Source organism: Aotus nancymaae, unplaced genomic scaffold (genome assembly GCF_030222135.1).
Source record: "Aotus nancymaae isolate 86718 unplaced genomic scaffold, 86718_ANA_hifiasm-v0.15.2.pri h1tg000020l, whole genome shotgun sequence".
Classification (NCBI taxonomy): Eukaryota; Metazoa; Chordata; class Mammalia; order Primates; family Aotidae; genus Aotus; species Aotus nancymaae.
Genome location: NW_026988432.1, coordinates 52,468,055 through 52,493,975, shown reverse-complemented (window position 1 = coordinate 52,493,975; position 25,921 = coordinate 52,468,055). Strand labels below are relative to the sequence as shown.

Below are 25,921 nucleotides of genomic sequence, written 5' to 3'. Positions count from 1 at the left end.
ATCTAATTGGGCTGGGCGTGGTGGCTCACGCCTGTAATCCCAGCACTTTGAGAGGCCGAGGCAGGCAGATTGCTTTAGGTCAGGAGTTCTAGACCAGCCTGGCCAACATGGTAAAACCCTGTCTCTACTGAAAATACAAAAATTAGCAGGGCATGGTGGCAGGCATCTGTAATCCCAGCTATCGGAAGGCTGAGGCAGGAGAATTGCTGGAACCCGTCTAGTCTGGGTGACAGAGCGAGACTTTTTCTCAAAAAAAAAAATCAAATTGACAGGACTTGATTAAAGATAGGGAAGAAGAAGGAAGAAGAAGGATGGACCAAAGCCGGTTCCCATGATCCTAGCCTGAATTACTGAATGGGTGGCAAGTCTGTGAGTTGAATGGATAACTCAGTCTGAGACACATTCGTTTTGAAATGCTTCTGATATAAGCATATGTAAATGTTCAAAAGGCAGCTGGATATACTAGATCAGAACTCAGGAGAGGTCTGAGGTAGAGACATCTGAGTCATCATGGAATTCTAGTTAAAGGAGTAGGCGAGATCAACCAGGGAGAATGCGAGGAGTGAGAAGGCCACTCACAGAAACCTAGGGAATACTAATATATAAGGCATAGGCAGATGAAAAGATGCTTTAGAAGGTGACTGAGGCTAGGCATGTGGCTCACGCCTGTAACCCCAGCACTTTGGGAGGCCTAGGCAGGCGAATTACTTGAGGTTAGGAGTTTGAGACCAGCCTGGCTAACATGGTGAAACCCCATCTCTACTAAAATACAAAAAATTAGCTGGGCGTGATGGCATGTGCCTGTAATCCCAGCTACTTGGGAAGCTGAGGCAGGAGACTCACTTGTAGCCGGGAGGCTGAAGTTGCAGTGAGCCAAGATAGAGCCATTGCACCCCAGCCTGGGCAACGCAGTGAGACTCCGTCTCAAAAGGAAAAAAAAAAGGTAACTGAGAGGGAGCTGCTACAAAGGAAGGAGAAGCCAAAAGAGGTAGCATTGTGGAAGCCACTGTGGAATTCCAAAAAGCAGGAAGCAGTCACCTGCCAGGCCCTTCAGAGGACAAGCAAGACAATTTTTAAATGTCTTCTGATTTAGCAATAAGGAAATATTGGCAAGAACAATTTCGGTGGACTAGCTGGGAATGAAGAAGTAGAAACAGAAAGTATCACATTTTCAAGAATGGCATTGGAAAAGGATGCAGGGAGATAGACAAAAGCTATAAATAAGAGGGTAGAGAATTCCAAAGAGAGGAGCTATTTTTTGAAGCAAGGTCCCCAGAGAAGCAGAATGGAAGGAGACAGATGCCTCCAGCAAAAGGCAAGAAGAAAGGATAAGAGCAGATGCAGATTAAAACTGGAGTGAAGGGAGTGGAGCCATATACAGTGACTGGCTCACGTTTAACAAAGGAATTCTGCTTGGAGTGGAAGGAGATCTGAGTGGACTGCAGAGACAGAGGGCCAGAGAGCAGTGTGGGCCCAAAAGAGCTGTTAAGAACACTAGGAAACAAAAGAGATCAGGGTCACAAAACGACTACAGGACTGCCTGAGAGCACAGGAAGTAAAATGAATGGAAAAGATCATGACTTTGTAGAGCTGTAAGTCCACATGAACACATGATTTCACTTCAAAGATACTAGCATCTGGTCCAGAGAAGCAGCATAGAATTCTAACCCTTCAGATAGTTCCAATGGCATATGGTACATATACCACAAAATTAGTACCACTCTTTTTTTTTGAGATGGAGTCTCGCTCTGTTACCCAGGCTGGAGGGCAATGGTGCGATCTCAACTTACTGCAACCTCCGCCTCCTGGGTTCAAGTGATTCTCCTGCCTCAGCAGCCTGAGTAGCTGGGATTATAGGCACCCACCACCATGCCCAGCTAATTTTTTGTAGAGATGGGGTTTCACCATGTTGGCCAGGCTTGTCTCAAACTCCTAACCTCAGGTGATCCATCCGCCTCAGCCTCCCAAAGTGCTGGGATTACAGGTGTGAGCCACCACACCTGACCAGCACCACTCTCATTCCAGTCATACAGTTGGGTCACAGCTCTTCAGCAGTCAGGAGATTTAACATGAAATATGTATTAAACACTTGATAAGTGAGCTTATACTAACTTTAAATGGACAGTTCCTACCTTGGAAAAATTGGTATAACTAACATCATGGAAGCTTGATAGTACACAAAATGAGGAGGGCATCCTCTGGCAAGGAACACTATAGAAATTCCAGAAACCAGTTTCTGGCCTTTTGAATGGAACTCTCAGACCAGGGTAAGAAAAGACACAGCACTCACATTCTGTTTACTGTTTCTAAGAAAACCACCCTAAAAACAGTATCTAGGTTTTTCTTTAGTAGAGCAACCACAAACTTTATCAATTATTTTTTATATTGCCGTTTTCTCAACAGCATAAGCAGTTTTGTTTGTTTTTTGGTTTTTTTTGAGATGGAGTTTTGCTCTTGTTGCCCAAGCTGGAGTGCAATGGTACAATCTCAGCTCACTGCAACTTCTGCCTCCCAGGTTCAAGTGATTCTCCTGCCTCAGCCTCCCAAATAGTTGGGATTATAGGTGCGCACCACCATGCCCAGCTAATTTTTTTGTATTTTTAGTAGAAATGAGGTTTCACCATGTTATTCAGGCTAGTCTCAAACTCCAGACCTCAGGTGATCCGCCCACCTTGGCCTCCCAAAGTGCTGGGATTGCAGGCATCAGCTACTGCACCCGGCCGTAAGCAGTTTTATTTACAAATAAAATCTGCCTGCAATATTGCCTCATTTATTTATAGCTCCGATGAAAACCTCGATTATGTAGGTCATATCAGTACATCCTCAAATAAGCAAAAAACACCCACATACCACAGAAATAGAAGGCAATGAAGGCCTGCATACACTGTAAACCCCCAAGATTCTCACAGAGAGCTAGTTTACTCTGACTGGACATAATTTTATGGAGTTTGGTTATCTGATTTTCTTTTAAATAGGAGATTAGAAAGAGTAAATCAGAAGGCATCAGTATTCCACTGCTAGAGGCAAGTACACAGTTAATTGGAAAAGTCAAGAGGGGTAATTTTTAAAAACCTATAAAGAGCAAACAAGAGTTCAAAAAGCATTGGCAGGACCAGGCCATTTAGTAGAAAAACAAGGACTCATATAAACATTATCCCCTGAGGGCACCTCTGTATTAAGGCGCAGAGTAATTACTGACATACAAAAGGCCACTCTCGAGACACCTAGAAAACATAAAATTATGGCCTGACAAGGGCTTGTAAAAAAAAAATGAAAGAAACATAAAAGTAAGTTTTAAAATTTTAGGTTAAGATGTGAAACATTTAGAATAACTGCCATCAAAAAAGACTAGAATAAAAACAGCGTTGCTGCTGTTGGGGCTGGGGTCACGTATAGCTACTGGATCCCTGTTTTGTGCCAGGCCCTACAGAGGTGTTTTACCAACATAATCTCCTTTACTCTTCAAAACAATCCCTTTTGGGTGGTCACCATTTTAAAAAGGAGATTGTATTTTAAAGAGTCAAAGAGAGCAAATATCGCAGAGCCAGGAATTAAAGCCAGGTCTGGAGGACTTCAAAGCTTATGCCTGCTCTTTAAATAAAATTTCCAGATAATAGAAATGTAATTTACAATTGCAGATAAATAAGGCATTACAGCACATAATTACACCACTCTGACCTCGATTATGCTATTAAATTCCTATGTTGTAATCCTTATGCATTTGAAAGACTAACTTCAGAAATGCCACTTACCTTTCAAATATTTTGTGGTGACTTCTCACTGTTTATCTTATTGTTAAGAAGGAAATCCATGGATTCTAAGTGTTTCATGGAGTTAGTATTTTATAATTACAGAAAAGATATCTTAGATACTCCAAAAGTTTGAAACATTAAATGCTAGTTACTAAATGGAATACTGTGTTCCACGCAGTATGCTAACATACTCTATATATGTATCATTCATCTACATATAGTTGACGCCCACACCCAACTCAGAGGTGTTTATTTTCATTTTACAGAAACTTGTCCCACAGTTGGAGACAAGTTAGAAAAAGACTGAGATTTAAAACAGGTCCATCAGACTTTCAGAACAGTGCTTCTAACAGCTTGCTATATGGTCTCCCTTATTTAACAGATGAAGACAGCAAGGTTCAGAGAAGTGAAGTAGCCTTGTCATTTAAATAATAAGGATGGAAACACAACACGATCATCTCAATGGTAGTGGTCAAATAAAAGTTCTTTAGACAATGCTACCTCTTCCCAAAACAAGATAAATCCAAAGTTACACACACAAAAGCTCCGAGATACTATCAGAAAAGAGAGGCTACAAATGTTAATTAGATAAGATTTTACGATAACTGTTGACTTTTATTCAGAGCTTACTATGTGTCTGGTATTGTGCTAAGTATTTTGCTTATATTATCTTATTTAATACTCACGACAAATTTAAGAGGCTAAAAGAGGTCAGTTAGCCTAAACTTTAGGCTAACACTCTTACACATCTAGATTTTCACAAAAAGAAAGAATTAGGCTATTTTTTTTAAGCAGATAGTTTAAAAAATAGAATAGTTTGATTCCTCCAGAAATTAAACATGCACAAAATTATCACATTACTTCCAATCTAATGTTCAGCCTTAAAACCATACATCTCTAGAACAAGAAAGCTATCAATAAATTTATCAGATACCACATGAGACATGAGTGAAATGTGGTTTTACAATGCACTAAATATTTCATGACTCCTATGACATCATAATTTATTAATTTCAAAGATATTTTGAAATGCAACCATCCTCTTCAGATTTATTTAGAACATGAAATCATCTGTTATTTAAATAAACTTGCACATGAAATTTGCAAACCACCAAAAATAGAAGTGCTGAGGAGGGATATTTTCAAACAGTATTAAAAAATCAACCATTCGCAATGTTTAATGAACAATTATGTTTTCCTGTGATAGTTAATACAATTCTATTAAAAGACTTTTGGTAAGTTTGTTTTAAATGATTATTATTTCCATATTTGTCTTATTCTCCAAATAAACTAATATATGGAATTTGTGCTACATATAGCAAACACAGCATTTAAAAATTTGTATATGCTTGCCATGGTGGTTCATGCCTGTAATGCCAGCACTTCAGGAGGCTAAGTCGGGCGGATGGCTTGCATCCAGGAGTTCAAGACAAAGCTGGGCAACATAGAAAGGCCCCATCTCTTAAAAAAAAAAAAATTAGCTGGGCGTGGTGGTGCATGCCAGTAGTCCCAGCTATTTGTGAGGTTGAGGTGGCATGATCACTTGAGCCTGGGAAGCTGAGGCTGCAGTGAGCCATGACTGTGCCACTGTACTCCAGCCTGGGCAAAAGAATGAGACCCTATCTCAAAAAAAAAACAAACTGTATATGAATTCATAAGGATCCTTTTGTAATCACGAGAAAATAAAATTTTAGATCTTTACATATTAGAGGAACGTATATAAAACCATTTCATCTATCTTCTTTTACTGAAACCTAATCTCTAACCAAAAGGTACAAGTAAACTATAACAAGAATAAGAAATCTGGTAACTTAACTAAAATACTGAATATTATATATATATATATATATATATACACAAAATGCAAAGAAAGCCTATTGACACTTGACTTACATTAAAGTCACAAAAATGAGGGGAAAAACAATAAAACAAGAAAAATCCTAGTTCTGGCAACCAAAACATATCCTTACAACTTTTCAGTCCTTTACTCACATTTGGTTTTCTTTTTTTTTTTTTTTTTTGAGACAGGGTCTCACTGTCACCCACACTGGAGTACAATGGCGCGATCTTGGTTCACTGCAGCCTCTGCCTCTTGGGTTCAAGCGATTCTCAGGCTAATCTTTTTTTTGAGATGGAGTCTCACTCAGTCACCCAGGATAGAGTACAGTGGCACAATCTTGGCTCACTGCAACCTCTGCCTCCCAGGCTCAAGTGATTCTCCTGCCTCAGCTAACCAAGGAGCGGAATTACAAACACGTGCCACCATGCCTGGCTAATATTTGTATTTTTAGCAGGGACAGGGTTTCATCATTTTGGCCAGACTGGTCTCTAACTTCCGACCTCAGGTGATCTGCCTGCCTTGGCCTCCCAAAGTGCTGGAATTACAGGCCTGAGCCACTGTACTCAGCCTTTCCTCATATTCAGAAAAGCAAATGGCAAACTGTTGAAGGGTAAGAGAGTGAGGGGAAAGAACACTAAAGATATTTAATCCATTGAGCTTAGTTTACACAGATAAGTATGATAGCACTCTATTTTCTAAATAAAAGTTTTTTTAAAATATAAAGCCCTTCTGTTTCTAGAATATTTTCACATCTCTCCTATTGAAATGTCACAACAATCCTGATAGATCAATTTTAAATATACCTATTAAATATGGCCACATCAACAAATTCAAAAGACATGAACATAAGTTATTTCATCCTGCTTCATCAATAATAGACAAGTTATAAATTTTGGTGACAAATGAAGCTTTCATTTTCTTTGTTAATACTAATTTTTTCCTACCTTTGAACAATTTGAAAGCAATGACTTCATGGACAACTACGCAAGCAACATCCAAACAATTATTTTACAAATTGAATTCTGAACTACCTACCCCTTCTTGTTTAGTGAAGAGATTAAGGCAATCACTCAAAGCTACACAAGTCTCTCTAGAGGCTTCTGAGACAACTTCAACTTTCTGAAGAAATGATGGAAGCATTTCTATAAATAAAAAAATAAATATAGTGAGTGTGATTTTAAGGAATCTTAAGGTAAACTAAGACCAAAAAAATATTAATATCTAATAACCTCATCTTTCCATCTAGCTATCTTAAGCAAAACATATCATATGTTTCTTTTTTTTTCCCTTTGAGATAGAGTCTCACTCTGTGGCCCAGGCTGGAGTGCAGTGGAGCAATCTTGGCTCATTGCAACCTCCACCTCCAGGTTCAATGGATTCTCCTACATCAGCCTCCCAAGTAGCTGGGACTACAGGCACAGGCCATCACGCCTGGCTAATTGTTTTCGTATTTTCAGCAGAGACAGGGTTTCACAATGTTGGCCAAGGTGGTTTTGAACTCCTGACCTGAGGTGATCCGCTCACTTCAGCCTCCCAAAGTGCTGGGATTACAAGCGTGAGCCACCAAGCCGGGTCTCATATGTTTCTTGGGCATCTTTATTAAGCACACACTTTATTTAGGGCACATAAATTGGTACAGAAAAAGAAAGAATGGAGACTTCTCCTAAAAAAGGTCTATACTCTACAACAGGGGTCCCCAAACCCAGGATGCACACTGGTACAGTTCTGTGGCCTGTTAGGAACCGAGCTGCACAGCAAGAGGTGAGCAGAGGGTGAGCAAGCATTACCTAACCTGAGCTCTGCCTAGTGTCAGATCAGTGGCGGCATTAGATTCTTACAAGAGCACGAATCCTATTGCCAACTGTGTATACGAGGGATCTAGGTTGTGGGCTCCTCATGAGAATCTAATGCCTGATGATCTGAGGTGGAACAATTTCAGCCCGAATTGAAACCATCTCCCCACTCCCACTCCCAACCCTACCCTTGAGCCCGTGGAAAAATTGTCTTCCATGAAACCAGTCCCTAGTGCCAACAAAGTTGGGGAGCACTGCCCTATAAGCACCAAGACTAAAAAAAAAAGTTTATGGGAATTAAATAACAATGTAATGTTTAAGAAGAACAGCTGACAGGAAGGACTGATAGCAATCCTTATAAGACATTAACATTTCCTTTGTAGATAAATAATTTTATTCAAAAGCAAGTGCTAAAGAAACAAAAATAATTCCATAGTTGACATGGTGGCTAACATATCTGAAGACAGCATTAACTCTACTTCCTGTTTGGACCATTGTTTGGCAGAAATAGGTCTTTCACTCTCAAAAATGTGTTCCTATAAAGGTCCAGTACCACTGAGTATATGTTTAAGTTGGGAATAAAGAAATGGTAGTATCAGTATCTGCCCTGGTCCCTCACAGAAAGTCTTAACCCATTTACTTATTAAAAAAAAAAAAAAAAAGCAAAATGTTATGTCCAGATTAATGCAAAAAAAATGTACTTAGTTGAAATGGTTTCTGATGTTTTGTTAATTATACATTAAGATCCTTTAAATCTGTCCCTTCCATCAATTAAAAATCTTAACATTTAAGAAATCTTTTCGGGCCGGGCACAGTGGCTCAAGCCTGTAATCCCAGCACTTTGGGAGGCCAAGGCAGGCGGATCACGAGGTCAAGAGACCATCCTGGTCAACATGGTGAAACCCCGTCTCTACTAAAAATACAAAAACTAGCTGGGCGTGGTGGCGCGTGCCTGTAGTCCCAGCTATTCGGGAGGCTGAGGCAGGAGAATTGCTTGAACTCAGGAGGCGGAAGTTGCAGTGAGCCAAAATTGTGCCACTGCACTCCAGCCTGGCGCCTGGCAACAGAGTGAGACTCTGTCTCAAAAAAAAAAAGAAATCTTTTCATCAAAAAATAAAGAAAAGGTGGGGACAGAACAAGATTTGTTAAAAGATACAATATTACAGCTAGGGCCAGGCATGGTGGCTTATGTGTTTAATCCCAACACTTTGAGATGCCAAGATGAAAGGATCACTTGAGGCCAGGAGTTCAAGAGTAGCCCCAGCAATAAAGCAAGACTCCATCTCTACAAAATTTAAAAACTAGCTGGGCATGTTGGTGTGCACCTGTAGTCTCAGCAACTTGGGAGGCAGAGGCAGGAGGATCCCTTGAGCCCAGGAGTTCAAGTTTCTATACTATGGTTCAAGACCAGTATGGCCAACATGGTGAAACCCCATCTCTATTAAAAATACAAAAATTAGCTGGGTGTGGTGGTGGGTGCCTGTAATACCAGCTACTCGGGCAGCTAAGGTAGGAGAATCGCTTGAACCTGGGAGGTGGCGGTTGCAGTGAGCCAAGAAGGTGCCACTATACTCCAGCCTGGGAGAAAGAGCAAGACTCCATCTCAAAAAAAAAAATATATATGTGTGTGTGTGTGTGTGTGTGTGTGTGTGTGTGTGTGTGTGTGTGTATGTGTATATATATGAAGGCAAAATATTTTTTATAAATATTATATTTATGTGGATATGAAGGCTAAATGATATTTTATATATATTATATATATATGAATATGAAGGCCAAATGATATTTTATATATATTTTATGTATATATGGATATGAAAGCAAAATTATATTATATATATATTATATATATGGATATGAAGGCCAAATGATATTTTACCACAGTTTACATCCTATGAAATATATCTTATGGAACAGTTTTCTCTTGCTAGCTATTCTTAATAAAGCTAATTGAAAACTACCATATTTTAAAACAAATTTGACTTTACAGACTTTATTTTTCATTTTGAACCTCTGATACACATTGTGAAGATTTAGTCTCTACTTAGTTGCTAAATAGCAAAAGAGAGTACCATATGCTAGGTGCCATATGACTTAAATAGTGCCTGAACAGATGTTTCACACGAACTGTGGACTGAGTACTGTGAGGAGATGTACCAGGAGACACAGACACAGCCTATGCCTTCCATACATTTTCTGGGTAATCTAGTAATTTTCCACTTTCAGGGCATAAATGACAGGAAGATGGAAGCATAACCATTCATAGATATAGTTCTTGTATTAAATACCATCTTAAGCTTAATATGCTGTTTTGTCTGTTTTAGATATTTCATAAACTTTAGATACTTGTTAACATGAAGCAAACATTAATTGTCCAAATACATGCTTAGGAATACTTACAAGTGTTTGAAAATACTGGTAATGCAAGGTTTCAAAAAATATCCCAAATATATATATATAGAGAGAGAGAGAGTTGCCCAGGCTGAAGTGCAGTGGCGCATTCTCGGCTCACTGCAAACTTCGCCTCCTGGGTTCAAGCAATTCTCCTACCTCAGCCTCCTGAGTAGCTGGGATTACAGGCATGCACCACCATACCTGGCTAATTTTTTTATTTTTAGTAAAGACAGGTTTCACCATGTTGGCCAGGCTAGTCTCGAACTCTTGACCTCAGGTGATTCGCCCACCTAGGCCTCCCAAAGTGCTGAGATTACAGGCGTGAGCCATCACCCCCGGCCATAAAGAGAAGTTTTCATAAGAATCCACCATTGAGAGAGTGTCGAATTCTTTTGTCCAAAAGAGTCAAATGTAAAGTTACCTCATTTCTCTGACAAGCTAGTGTTAAAACAAGATTTTTGAAATGAACTTCCACAGTGGAACCTTTTAAGAAATGCTGAACCCTGCCATATGCCACACTGCAATGTAGCACATCAGGCCCATTCAACTCACATTGACATGCTTCTTCTTTTTTTTTCTTTTTTGTTTTGGAGACAGAGTCTCACACTGTCACCCAGGCTGTAGTGCAGTGGTGCCATCTCGGCTCACTGCAATCTCCGCCTCCTGGGTTCAAGCAATTATCCTGCCTCAGCCTCCAGAGTAGCTGGGACTGCAGGGTCATGCCACCACACCCAGCTAATTTTTTTGTATTTTTAGTAGAGACGGGGTTTCACTGTGTTGCCCAGGATGGTCTTGATCTCCTGACCTTGTGATCTGCCTGCCTCGGCCTCCCAAAATGCTGAGATTACAGGCATTTTGAGCCACTGGGCCCGGCCTGGCATGCTTCTTATAGAATGTTTACATATTGTTACGTTAAAAAAAAATAAAACTGCTAAGCTTCTAGAAAAGTGACCAACTGGGAATCACTGCAAATATGTTTTAGCCAGTTAATATTTAGAGACTAAACTGTCATGAATAAATGCAAAAAGGCCAGTATGTTGCTTTATTTGGCCTGCTATAAGAATCTGATACTGTTGATTTTCAGGAAAATAATTATTTTTTGTACTAAAAATGTTTTTTAAGTCATGAAAGCTGTTAGAAGATCATATTGGAAAAGCTTAACTTTAGAGACATAAAAAGCTCACAATCTGTCATTTTTCATGATTACACTGAACAATTTTTAATTGGGTTTTTCAAATAGTGGGAAAACACTTGTTTCTTTGTGTGAACAAATTAACCTCTTGTACAGACAACCTCCACTGTTCTCCTACTGTAAAAAAATAAAAGTCCACATTTCCTTAGCCTAACATTTAAGATGCTCAATAAACTAAATTGGTTTCAGCCAGAGTGTTCTCCTGGAAATGTTTGTTTGCCCAGAAACAGTCTTCAAAATGTTCCCTCTTACTTGAATATTGGAAATAATAATTATTCATATTCAGAAGTTTCCCTATTTGACAAAAAAATTATTTTCTTTCAAGGCCTAGTTCAATTGCCATCCTCCCCCAGGAAGCCTTCCTTAAATATCACTGTGGAGGCTGGGTGCTGTGGCTCACGCCTGTAACGACAACACTGTGTGAGGCCAAGGCAGGAGGATCACTTGAGCCCAGGAGTTCAAGGTTGCAATAAGCTATGATCACACCACTGCACTTCAGCCTGGGTGACACAGCAAGACCCTGTCTCTAAAAACAACAACAAAATATCACCAGGGCCATGACAGCAGCTGCTCCTGGACTCCAACAGCAGCCACATCCACTTGTTACAGGGCCATGAGGCAGTGTATGGATGTTGTCTCTCTGCAACCCTCCGTAAACTCTAAACCTCCTTACCCCCATCCAAACTCTGAGCTTTGCCAAAAACATAACCTCTCAAATATTTATATATTTATTACATGAATAAGAAAACTAATAAAATACCTTATTCCATGCCTTGCTACCATAATTCTTTTAATGTAAAATACAATCTGAATCCAAATGGCTTCAAGTTATTACATTTTACCTTAAAAGAATTGTGGTTCTTTTCAGGTAAAATATGAAATAAAAACATTATCATTTATATTACTATAGATTGGTTGATTAGGGCAGATTGAGAAATAAGTAATTTTTAACTATAGTTTGTTTTTTACTTGTGTACAAGAAAATATATTTTGCCTGTTTTTCAACATTTAACTGAAATAGTCTCACCATTTGCGACAAGTTAAGTTAAAAGAAAAAAAAATAGATGAAGGCATTTTATTTCCTCATCCTTTCCCTGCTGGTAATGGTGCTACCTTGAATATGTATATGTGTGGCATTTTTTTTTAAATAATTAAACACAAATAGGAGAGAGACTAAATCCAAAAACTACAAAATCCAGTGACAAAGCTAAAGATCAGAGGAAATATAGAAAATAACAAAATGGGTGATTTCTCTTTTGTGGTGTTTAAAAAAATGCAATACATAATGACTATATATATGAAAGACCTAATCTAACCGGAATGAGCAAAATCTGTTTTAAAATGGACTTTCACATCAGATTGAAATTATATAAATGCTTCAAAGAAAATCAGTACTCTCTTTTCAAAACAAGGAGCAAATATTTGCACATAAAAATCAACTAACCTTCTAAAAGTTTCTACTCCATAAAACTAAAACTTGAAAATATATCTATTTTTTGTTCAAATTGAAATGACTACCTTGAATACAATCATCCATTGAAGAAGTACCTCTTACCATTTTATCTGTAATATCTACATCTATATAATTTACATTCATTGCACTGGAGGATATAAAATATATAGCTCAAAGTGGCATGTGTTCAATGAATAATAAAAAGATAATATCTGGGATGTTGTGAGATATAACTACAGAGCACGTTGTGCATACTTTTAAAAATATTAAAATTTCAGGCCAGGCGTGGTGGCTCATGCCTGTAATTCCAACACTTTGGGAGGCCGAGGCGGGCAGATCACAGGGTCAGGAGATTGAGACCATCCTGGCTAACACAGTGAAACCCCATCTCTATTAAAAATACAAAAAATTAGCTGGGCGTGGTGGCATGCCCCTGTAGTCCCAGCTACTCGGGAGGCTGAGGCAGGAGAATCCCTTGAACCTGGGAGGTGGAGGTTGCAGTGAGCCAAGATCACACCTCAGCACTCCAGCCTGGGTGACGAAGCAAGACTCCATCTCAAGTTAAAAAAAATAAAATTTCATTAAGAGATTCTACTCATGAAAAAATAAAATAAAATTTCAGAGAAGAGCATTAACATTATGGACTAGAGTAATCCGTAGTTTGATGAAAAGATGTGGCACTTGAGCTGGATCTTAAAGAACAAGAAACATTTTTTTTATCGCTAAATATAAATCCAATAAAACAAACACCTCTAAAATAGAGTGCCAAAAATACTAGTCCTGAGGGAAGACAGTTTCAGACTATGATCAATTAGAACTCTAGCGAGGTGAGAAGATTTCATCTACCAGATATGGAGTGGCAACTGCGTGGCAGACACCAGCTAGGAGCTGGAAAAAAAAGGGGTAAGTAGAACAGACAGTCTTTGTCCTTACAGAGCTTGCTGTCTAGCAAGGAAAATGGAAAATAAAACAATTCCTATTGAATGAATAATACTGATCAAAGGGAGGCTTTAGAAGAGTAAGAGGAGAAGGATATGATTATATGGGACAAATGCAATGATTTACATTTAAAAATTTAGAAAAGAGAGGCCGGGAGGCTGTGGCTCACACCTGTAATCCCAGCACTTTGGGAGGCCAAGGCGGGTGGATCACTTGAGGTTGGAAGTTCAAGATCAGCCTAACCAACATGGAGAAACCCCCTCTCTACTAAAAATACAAAATTAGCCAGGTGTGGTGGCACATGCCTGTAATCCTAGCTACTCAGGAGGCTGAAGCAGGAGAACTGCTTGAATCCAGGAGGTGGAGGCTGTGGTGAACCAAGATCGCGCCACTGCACTCCAGCCTGGACAAAGAGTGAAACTCCATTTCAAAAAAAAGAAAAATTTAGAAAAGAGAGTATAAGTCACAAAGACCTGAAGTCAAACAAAACAGGAGAGAAGCCAGCAGAACTACAGGATGTGTTTTGCACTCCCTTCCAAATGAAAATGAAGTGAGGCAATAAGGAAGATTAATTTTAATCAAATTGAGTAAAATCTTTATCAGAGGGTATAATTGGATTTGCATCACTTCTGATTGAATTGTCCAGTGGATTCATCACCTTATGGTAATGGCCTTATGAGAAAAAGAGTTAATGAAGTAAATGGTAACTAGGGTTGAGCCACATATGATCTAGAAAGGGCATCTGTGCTCAAGGTCAAGAGAGGAGTCTTGAGAAGGTCTGTGCCACAAAGAATAAGGTGTAGAACTGGATGACATGTTAGAGTTAACCCAGTCTGCGTGCTTGAGAGAGCTTCAGAGTATGATGCTTGCCTGTCTTCTAGACTTTGATAGAAATAGGCTGGGCATGGTGGCTCACCTCTGTAATCCCAGCACTTTGGGAAGTTGAGCGAGGCAGATCACCTGAGGTCCAGGAGTTCGAGACCAACCTGGCCAACATGGTGAAACCCTGTCTCTACTAAAAATATAAAAATTAGCCGGATGAAGTGGTACTTGCCTGTAATCCCAGCTGCTCGGGAGGCTGAGTCAGGAAAATCACCTGAGCCTGGAGGCAGAGGTTGCAGTGAGCCGATATAGTGCCACTGCACTCCAGCCTGGGCCACACTCCATCTCAAAAATATAATATAATAGACTTTGGCAGAAGTAAAAGTGAGCAATACATCACTTAGTCTCATAGCCACACTGTCTCACCTATTGGACTCTTCAACCTTGCTGCCTGAAAGAGGGCTTGGACCAAAGACAGAGGCTCGCTCTCCAGTGCCCTGTACAAACAGGCCTGAATAGGGGCAACTGTTGTGGCCTGTACCTTTGCTTGCTCTTCCTGTCCCTTCTAACATCTGAGGAGGCAGGGCCTGCCCAGAGAGAGAAACGGAAGCATTACACTAAAGAGTGGTTAGTGCCATGGTAGAGAAAGTGCAGGGTAATCTGAAAACACCTAAGAACATTTGGCCTAGTCTTAGAGAAGTCAAGGAGAAGCTTCTGTAACCTACACGTGAGATTTCATGTCTTGGAAACAACATATGCTAAGACCCAAATGCACGAGAAAAGGTCACTGTTGCTGCACAGAGTGTAGAAGGAAGGAAGGAATAGGTAAGAGAGGAAGCCGCTGAAGTGAGTAGACGCACAGGTCACAAACTCAGTGACTTAGAGTTCAGATTATACCCTAAGGTACTGAATGCTTCTGTTAAGGCTGTGACAATTCCAATTTGTGTTTCAGAGGCATCTAGTACTCTGTGGAATATTCCATGCAGGTAAATGAAAGAATGTAAGAGTGGAGGCAGGGACGGGCACAGTGGCTCACGCCTGTAATCCCAGCACTTTGGGAGGCTAAGGTGGGTAGATTACCTAAGGTCAGGAGTTCAAGACCAGCCCGGCCAACATGGTGAAATCCCATCTTTACTAAAAATACAAAAATTAGCCGGGTGTGGTAGTGCATGCCTATAATCCCAGCTACTCAGGAAGCTGAGGCAAAAGAATTGCTTGAACCCAGGAAGTGGAGGTTGCAATGAGCTGAGATCAGCCATTGCACTCCAGCCTGGGTGACAGAGCAAGACTCTGTCTCAAAATCATAATAATAATAAAAAAGGAGTGGAGGCAGTGTGGCCAGCCAAGAAGCTGTGGTAATCAATGGGAAAAATGGTTATGGCCTATTTTAGCATAATGGTAGGGGAACATAGGAAGAGAAATAAAGTAGAGAGATATTAAGAGACAGAACGGACTGTCCATGGCCTGAACACACCCAATCTCAGCTAATCTTGGAAACTAAGCAGGGTCAAGCCTGGTTAGTACTTGAATGGGAGAACTGACCCACAAAATATATTTGGAGAAAGAAGAAGTATGATGATTCCAAAGGTGGGTCTTGGGAAATTGAATGAATTAATGATGTATATTTGTGGATGAAGAACAAAAAGAATAAAGACAAGAAAAGAGAAGGGGGGAGGCCGAGGCGGGTGGATCACGAGGTCAAGAGATCGAGACCATCCTGGTCAACATGGTGAAACCCCGTCTCTACTAAAAATACAAAAAATTAGCTGGGCATGGTGGCGCGTGCCTGTAATCCCAGCCTCTCAGGAGGCTGAGGCAGGAGAATTGCCTGAACCCAGGAGGCGGAGGTTGCGGTGAGCCGAGATCACGCCATTGCACTCCAGCCTGGGTAACAAGAGCGAAACTCCGTCTCAAAAAAAAAAAAAGAGAAGGAAAAAAAATGACAGCAAAAAAGGGCGATTTCTTTGTTGTGGAACGAAAACTCCTGCTCTACATCAATCCCACTCTACCCCTGAACTTCTGAATAGAGAATAATGAAGATCTGAACACCACCTTAACTAAAACAGCAAAGCTAATGTAATTGTCCTCAACAAATTCTACTTTACATTGTAGATCTGGTTATAAATCTGCAAACTTCTCCTGTTCTTAGATCAGACGTGCAGGGGTCAACACTGAATTCTTGATATTCATTCCAGACTGTTTATTGGTTTTTTCTGTTTGTTTGATTTTCGGGTTTTTTGAGATGGAGTCTGACTCTGTCACCCAGGCTACAGTGCAGTGGCATGATCTCAGGTCACCGTAACCTCCACCTCCCTGGTTCAAGTGATTCTCCTGCCTCAGCCTCCCAAGCAGCTGGGATTACAGCTGCACATCATGATGCCCGGCTAATTTTTGTATTTTTTAGTAGAGACAGGGTCTAGCCATGTTGGGCAGGCTAGTCTTGAACTCCTGACCTCAGATGATCTGCCACCTCAACCTCCCAAAGTGCTGAGATTACAGGCATAAGCCACCATGCCAGTCTGTTTATTGGTTAAGAACACACTCTGGAGCCAGGTTGCCCAGGGTCAAATGCTAACTCTAGTTTTTACAAGCTCTGTGACCTTAGGCAACTTATATAAGCTCTCTGTGCCTCAGTCAACTTACCTGTAAAATGGACAGAATAGCTATATACACTGCATAGGGCTGTTATCAGGCACAAATAAATTAATATAGATGCTCCCCAACTTACAATGTGTTTATATCCCAATAAACCCATCATAAACTGAAAATATCACTTTCACACTATTGTAAAGGTGAAAAATAAGTTAGGGACTGTCTATATATCAAATGCACAGAACAATGTACCAAAAAAGGTTAAATGGGGCCGGGTGTGGTGGCTCATGCCTGTAATCCCAGCACTCTGGGAGGCCAGGCGGGTGATCAGGAGATTGAGACCATCCTGGCTAACACATCCTGGTTTCAACGCAGTTGAAATGCTGTGTCTACTAAAAATACAAAAAATTAGCTGGATGTCATGGCATGCTCCTGTAGTCCCAGCTACTCGGGACGTTGAGGCAGGAGAATCGCTCGAACCTGGGAGGTGGAGGTTGCAGTGAGCTGAGATCACACCACTGCACTCCAGCCTGGATGACAGAGTAAGACTCCATCTCAGGGGGGAAAAAAAAAAAGGCTTTATGTGTTTGCTTTTTTTTTTTTAGATGGACACTTGCTCTATCACCCAGACTGGAGTGCAATGACATGATCTCGGCTGACTGCAACCTCTGCGTCCCGGGTTCAAGCCATTCTCCTGCCTCAGCCTCCAGAGTAGCTGGGATTACAGGCAGGGACCACCACGCCTGGCTAATTTTTTGTATTTTTTTTTAGTAGAGACGGGATTTCACCATGTTGGCCAGGCTGGTCTTGAACTCCTAACCTCGTGATCTGCCTGCCTCGGCCTTCCAAAGTGCTGGGATTACAGGCATGAGCCACTGTGCCCAGCCTGTGTTTGCTCTATACTAGGTAATATAAACTGTAGAGTACTGACATGTTTTATATTAGAAAGAGCATGGGACACTTGTGAAACCTGGCAGACTAGGCTGATGGGACCATCTCTCCAATCACAATCCATGAAGATACTGAATAAAACAGTAAAATAACATAGTGCACAGTCTGAAAGAATAAAATACCCAGATATGTGAGAAAGAAACAAACAAAAATCAAGGCTGATGCAACAGGCCTAACCAGTGATGCCTGGTAGGAGGGTCAAGGATAGAGGTAGATGTCAGACAGAACATGAACCCAGAGGATTAACAGATGAGGCTTTACAGCTACATGAATGGAAGGTATGTGGCTTTGGCCTCCCAAATCAAGGGAGCAGGGCCTGGTAAAGGTAAAAGACTCCAGTGACAGTGTGAGTGGAAAACTGCCCTTGTGCTCAGGGGGGTGCCAGGATGAAGGGCACTTTCTTGCCTAAGCACTGGGCGGGAAGCCTGAGAAACTGAAGCCCCTAGCTTGTGGCATGCCTAGATATGAAATCCAGATTTAAAACCAGTAGTCCAGAAGCACAGAAACCTTTACAGCCTCGACAGCAACACACACAACACTACGCTATTGGGACACCTCCATAACCCAAGAAGCAGGAAAGATACCCCTCAAAATACATCATCAATTCACTCAATTTCCCAAGACCCAGATTGCTTGAACCTAGGCGGACGGAGGTTGCAGTGAGCCGAGATTGCACCAATGCCCTCCAGCCTAGGAGACAGAGACAGACTCCTGTCTCAAAAAAAATAACTAAAACAAACAAACAAAAATCCCACAAGCTCCACTGAAGATGAGCTCTCCATAAAATCGCAATCCATTGTGATAAACATTCAGCAGAAGAAACAAAAAACTTAGCTGTGCAACAACTTGAGATATAAGGACATTGTGAAAAAGGTGTTAAATTCCTATGTCTGAAATTATTAGAGCTAAAATTAGAAATACATGTAATAAAAAAGAACATGTCACTATGGGGGAAAATAACAAATTTTTAAAACCACCACTTAAAATTTCTAGAATTATAAAATACAGTCAACTAAGATTAGAAAGTCAAAAGAGTAAGCAGAAAAGCTGACTAAATTGAGAAAGAAACTAAAGCTAGAAAATAGATCTGAGAAAAGTACTCAGAATGCAACAGAAAGAACGGAATGAGAAATGAGGTAGGAGGATAGAAATGAGAAGATTCAACATATGTCTATTAAGAGTTCTGGCAGAAGAGAATATAAAGAATGATGAAGTAAAATTGGAAGAGATAGCAGCTAAGAACTTTTCTAGCTTAAAGAAAGATAATAAATGAGTCCTTGAATTAAAGAACAGAGTTTCAAGCAAGCTATAGAATCCAAACCCAGAGACAGAATAGAACTGGAGAATACCAAAGACAAAGGGAAAATCTTCGCAGCAACAAGACAGGGAGAAAAAAAAAAACAGAGACATTCCTTACAAAAGAATCATAATGAAAATATCAGGCCAGGCACGGTGGCTCATGCCTGTAATCCCAGCACTTTGGGAAGCTGAGGCGGGTGGATCACCTGAGGTCAGTTTGAGACCAGCCTGACAAACGTGGTAAAACTCTGTCTCTACTAAGATACACACACATACACAAAAATTAGCCAGGCATGGTGTCAGGCACACCTATAATCCCAGCTACGCTGGAGGCTGAGGCAGGAGAATTGCTTGTACCTGGGGGGTGGAGGTTGCAGTGAGCTGAGATCACACCACTGCCCTCCAACCTGAGCAACAGAGAGAGACTCCCATCTCAAAATAAAAAAAAGAAAGAAAACGGTAACTGAGGAGGATCTGAAAAAGAGATTGCTCACAAAGGTGAGGAGGGTTCAGTGAAGCAACAGAGACTGGCATGCAGGACATAGTTACCACCCTGGGACAGAAGGGGAAAGGGGAGAGGACAGTATTTCTGAGCCCAGCAAGAGCTGGAGTCTAGAACAAGACAACTGCCAGGTAGAGGAACGCGGCAGCACTGCGGAACTGGGAATGAAGATGAAGTCCTGACACTACTTCCCCTCGAGTCCCTCCATGGGTCTCTGGACAGGGCTCCCATTTGCTGAATCCAATCAGAAGCCCAAGGGCTGAGGCTGCAGTACACAAAGCAGGGCAGAGCAGACGGAGCAACCCAGTGCAGGAGGCCAGGAAAAGCCTCTGTGTGCAGGGACCTTTTGAAGAAAGGCCTAGGGAAGGAAGGAAGAGAGTGACTAGGCCACTCAGGAGAAAAAGCTTCCAGAAGAGGGAGCAGCACATTAAAGGCCCCAGGCAGGCATAGGCCTGGCCTGTCTGAAGGACAGCAAGGGCAATGAGGCTGGAGAGGAGCCGCAGGGTAACTGGGAGGTGAGGGCTCAGAGGTGGAAGGGGCTGGAAGGCTCTGTAGGTCATTAGAAGGACTTTGACTCTCACTTCTCACAAGTGAGATCTGGAAGCCACTGGATGTTTCCAGCAAAGGACATCAATCCACTGACATTTTGGGAGGATCCGGGGCAGAGGAGCTGTAGAGGGAAGGGTGAAATCTGGGGACAGCGGGGAGGTTTTCAAGCGTCCATGTGGGAGGCAATCATGGCTTGGACCAGGTGGCAACAGAGAACGTGGTAAGTTTGTTTACACAAAGCCCAGGTTTTGAGTAAACAATTTTAGGTAGGCTAAATAGAAGTGCTTTTCCTTTCAGATTTTTTTTTTCAGGTTTTTTTGAGTTTGACTATTTTGTTCTTATATTTCAATAGTTTTGGGGGAATAGGTGGTGTTTGGATTACGTTCTTTAGTGAAGAAGTCTGAGATTTTAGTGTGCCCATCACCCAAGCAGTGTACACTGCACCCAATATAAAGATTTATTTTATTTTTTTGAGATAGAGTCTTGCTGTCTCACCAGGCTGGAGTGCAGTGACGCAATCTCGGCTCACTGCAACCTCTGCCTCTTGGGTTCAAGCGATTCTCCTGTCTCAGCCTCCCAAGTGGCTGAGATTACAGGTGCCCACCACCATGCCCGGCTAATTTTTGTATTTTTTTAATACGGACAGGCTTTCACCATGTTTGTCAGGCTAGTCTCAAACTCCCGACCTCAGGTGATCCACCTGCCTCATCCTCCCAAAGTACTGGGATTACAGGGGTGAGCCACCATGATCAGCCCAATATGTAGATTTTAATCCCTCCCCCACACTCTTTCTTCCCCAATCTCCAAAGACCATCATATCACTCTGTAAGTGTCTGTGTCTTCACAGCTTAGCTCCCACTTATAAGTGAGAACGGTTTTTGGTTTTCCATTCCTGAGTTATTTCACTTAGAATAATGACCTCCAGCTCCATCTAAGTTGCTGTGAAAGACATTATTTAATTCCTTTTTGTGGCTGAGTAGTATTCCATGATGTATAAATACCATTTCCTTTATTCATTCAGTGGTTGATAGGTACTTAGGTTGGTCCCACATCTTTTGCAATTGTGAACTGTGCTGCTATGAACATGCGTGTGCATGTATCTTTTTCATATAATGACTTCTTTTCCTTTGGGTAGATACCCAGTAGTGGGACTGCTGGATCAAATAGAACTTCTACTTTTAGTTCTTTAAGGACTCTGCATACTGTTCTGCACAGAAGTTGTATTAATTTACATTCTCACCAGCAGTGTAAAAGTGTTCCCTTTTCACCACATCCACACTAAAATCTATTGCTTTCTGACTTTATAATCGTGGCCATTCTTGGAGGAGTAAGGTAGTATCTCCTTGAGGTTTGAATTTCCATTTCCCTGATGATTAGTGCTGTTGAGCATTTTTTCATGTTTGTTGGTCAATTGTATATCTTCTTTTGAGAAATGTCTATTCATGTATTTTCCTCGCTTTTTGATGGCATTATTTGTATTTTTCTTGCTAATTTGTTTGAGTTCCTTGTAGATTCCAGATACTAGTCCTTTGTTGGATCTATAGTTTGCAAATATTTTCTTTCATTCTCTGGTTGTCTGTTTATTCTGCTGATTATTCCTTTTTTCTGTGTAGAAGCTTTTTAATTTAATTAGGTCCCACTTATTTATTTTTGTTGTACTTGCTTTAGGGGTCTTAGTCATGAATTCTTTGCCTAGGCCAATGTCCAGAAGAGTTTTTTCAATGTTATCTTATAGAATTTTTATGCTTCAGGTGTTAAGTCTTTGATCCATCTTGAGTTGATTTTTATTAAGGTAAGAGATGGGAATCCAGTTTCATCCTTCTACATGTGGCTTGCCAATTATCCCAGCACATTAATTGGGGAAAGGACAGCCATTGAATAGGCTGTCCTTTCCCCACTTCATGTTTTTGTATGCTTTTTCAAAGATCAGTTAGCTATATAACATTTGGTTTTATTTCTGGGTTCTCTATTCTGTTTCACTGGTCTAAAAGCCTTTTTTTTTTTTTTTAATAACAGTAACCATAATGTTTTTGATAACTACAACCCTGTAGTATAAAGTCCAATAATGTGATACCTCTAGATTTGTTCTTTTTTCCTAGCATTACTTTGGCTATTCAGGTTCTTTTGGGGTTGTATATGAATTTTTAGATTTTTTTCTAGTTCTGTAAAAATTGTGATGGTATTTCAATGGGAATTGCATTGTATCTGTAAATTGCTTTGGGCAGTATGGTCACTTTCACAATATTGATTCTTCCCATCCATGAGCATGAAATATGTTTCCATTTGTTTGTGTCATCTGTGATTTCTTTCAGCAGTAGTTTTCCTTGTGGAGACCTTTCACCTCTTTGGCTAAACACATTCCTAGGTATTTTATTTTTTTATAGCTGTTGTAAAAGGGACTTCTTGATTTGATTCTCAGCTTGGTCGCTGTTGCTGTATAGCTGTGCTACTGATTTGTATACATTGATTTCATAACCCGAGACTTGACTGAATTTGTTTATGAGATTTAGGAGTCTTTTGGATGAGTCTTTAGGGTTTTCTAGGTGCGTGATCATACCATTGGCGAACAAAACTAATTCGACTTCCTCTTTTCCACTTTGGATGCCCTTTATTTCCTTCTCTTACCTGACTGCTCTGGCTAGGACTTCCTGTACTACGTTGAATAGAAGTGGTAAAAGTGGGCATCCTTTTCTTCAGTTCTTAGAGGGAATGCTTTCAATTTTTCCCTATTCAGTATGATGTTGGTTATGTATGAGTTTGTCATATATGGCTTTTATTATTTTGAGGTTAAGTCCTTTCTTTGCCTAGTTTATTAAGAATTTTTAACATAAAGGGATGCTAAATATTATCCAATGTTTTTTATGCATCTACTGAGATGATCACATGGTTTTAACTTTTAATTGTTTGTGATATATCATATTTATTGACTTGCATATGTTAAACCATCCCTGTATCCCTGGTATAAAATCCACCTGATCATGGTATCTTATCTTTTTGATATGCTGATGGATTCAATTAGCTAGTATTTTGTTGAGGATTTTTACACCTATGTTCATCAAGGATATTGGTCTGTAGTTTTCCTTTTTTGTTATGTCCTTTTCTGGTTTTGGTATTAGGGTGATACTGGCTTCAAAAAATGATTTAGGGAGGATTCCCTCTTTCTCAGTCTTTTGGAATAGTTTCAGTAGGATTGTTACCAATTCTTTGAATTCTAGTAGAATTCAGCTGTGAATCCATCTGGTCCTGTGCTTTTTTTAATTGGCAATTTTTAAATTACTGATTCAATCTAACTGCTTATTATTGGTCTGTTCAGGGTTTCTGTTTTTTCCTGTCTTAATCTGGGAGGGTTGTGTTTCCAAGAATTTATCTATTTCCTCTAAATTTTTTAGTTTGTGCATCTAAAGGTTTTCATAATAGTCTCAAATGATCTGTATTTCTGTGGTTTGGATTGTAATGTCTCCTGTTTCATTTCTAATTGAGCTCATGTGGATCTTCTCTCTTCTTTTCTTTGGTAATCTCACTAATGGTGTTTCAATTTTGTTTATCTTTTCAAAAAACCAGTTTTTTGTTTCATTTATCTTTTGTATTTTTTTGTTTCAATTTCATTTAGTTCTGCTCTGATCTTTGTTATTTATTTTCTTCTCCCAGATTTGGGTTTAGTTTGTCCCTATTTCTCTAGTTCCTTAAAGTGTGACATTGGTTTGTCAATTTGTGCTCTTTCAGGCTTTTTAATGTAGGCATTAAACTATAAACTCTCCTTTTAGCACTGCTTTTACTCTATTCCAGAGGTTTTTGATAACTTGTGTCATCATTATCATTTATTTCAAAGAATTTTTTAATTTCCATCTTGATTTGTTAACCCAAAAATCATTTAGAAACAGATTTAATTTCCATGTAATTGTATAGTTTTGAGCATTTCTTTTGGGGTTGATTTCTAGTTTTATTCCACTGTGGCCTGAGAAGATACTTGATATGACTTCAATTTTTTTTAATTTATGGAGACTTGTTTTGTACCCTATCATGTGGTCTACGATGTGGTTCCATTTGCTGATGAGAAGAATGTATATTCTGCAGTTGTTGGGTAGAATTGTCAGAGGCATGTGAACCAGAGCAACTCCACCTTAAATAGGAGCTGGGTAAAATGAGGCTGAAACCTACTGGGCTGCTTTCCCAGACAGTTAAGACATTCTAAGCCACAGGAGGAGATAGGAGTTCAGCACAAAATACAGGTCATAGAGAGTTGGCTGATAAAACAGTTTGCAGTAAAAGATCTTGCCAAAACCCAACAAAACCAAAATGGCAACCAGAGTGACCTCTGGTCATCCTCACTGCTACACTCCTAACAGCGCCATGACAGTTTACAAATGCCATGGCAACATCAGGAAGTCACCCTATATGGTCTAAAAAGGGGAGGCATGAATAATCCACCCCTTGTTTAGCATGTCATCAAGAAATAACCATAAAAATGGGCAACCAGGAGCCCTTGGGGCTGCTTTATCTATAGAGTAGTCATTCTTTTATTCCTTTACTTTCTTAATAAACTTGTTTTCACTTTGCACTGTGGACTTGCCCTGAATTCTTTCTTGTGTGAGATCCAAGAACCCTCTCTTGAGGTCTGGATAGGGACCCTTTCCTGTAACAGAATGCTCTTTAAGTATCTGTTCATTCCATTTGTTCCACAGTGTAGTAGTACATTGTTTCTTTGTTGACTTTCTATCTCGATGATCTGCCTAGTGCTGTCAGTGGAAGATTACTGAAGTTCCCCACGATTACCATGTTGCTGTCTATCTCATTTCTTAGGTCTAGTAGTAATTGTTTTATAAATCTGTGAGCTCCAGTGTTAGGTGCATATAAGTTTAGGTTTATAATATCTTTTTGTTGGATTATAATATCTTCTTGTTGGATAAAAATGACCTTCTTTCTTTTTTAACTGTTACTGCTTTTAAGTCTGTTTTGTCTGATAAAATAATAGCTACTCCTGCCTGCTTTTGGCTTTCATTTGCATGGAACATCCTTTTCCACCCCTTTACCTTGTGTTTATATGAATCCTTAGTGTTAGGCAAGTCTCCTGAAGACAGAAGATATTTGGTTTGTGATTTTTTATTTGTTCTGCCATTCTATAGCTTTTAAGTGGAGCATTAATTAATATTAGCATTTGCGTGCAATGCTAATATTGAGATATGAGGTACTGATTCATCATGCTAGTCGATACCAAGAAACTTTGTTTTTTTCATTGTGTTATTGTTTTATAGGCCCTGTAAATTTTATGCTTCCAACGGGTTCTATTTTGGTGCATACTGAGCTTTTGTTTCACAATTTAGAACTCATTTTGGCATTTCTTGTAGTGCTGGTTTGGTAATAGCAAATTCATTCAGTATTTATTTGTCTGAAAAATTACTCCATTTCTCCTTCATTTATCAAACTTAGTTTATCTGGATACAAAATCTTTGACTGACAGTTATTCTGTCTAAGGAGGTTAAAAACAGGACCCCAATCTCTTCCAGCTTATAAGGTTTCTGCTAAGAACTCTGCTGTTAATCATCAGGCTATCTAAAATCAACATGAAGGAAAGAATTCCAAGAGCTGTGAGACAAGAGCATCAGGTAACTTACAAAGGATTTTTTCTTTTAGATAACTGAAGTCATTCTAATTTCTTTAACCAAGGATTCACTATACACATTTAGTAACATGCAATATAGTATATGTATTAAAGTGGGTACGTAAAGTAACATATCTTTTTTGGTGACTTAGCTATCTGTATCAACAGGCTCAAAAATGCATTTTCACCCACTAATCCCATCCTAAGAATCCTAAGTTAATATGATCAAATATAAATGCACCAT

General features: G+C 39.9%; 1 protein-coding gene across 2 annotated transcripts in view; it reads right to left on the bottom strand.

Moving 5' to 3' along the window:
• The window catches only part of OSBPL1A (oxysterol binding protein like 1A), a 242,792-nt gene that overhangs the window by 117,959 nt on the left and 98,912 nt on the right, over nucleotides 1-25,921 (bottom strand). For both annotated transcript variants that reach the window (XM_012445007.3, XM_064379326.1), the window contains one exon: nucleotides 6,628-6,734. In XM_012445007.3, the coding sequence (XP_012300430.3) occupies nucleotides 6,628-6,734 (107 nt within the window). The remainder of the gene's footprint in view (nucleotides 1-6,627; nucleotides 6,735-25,921) is intronic.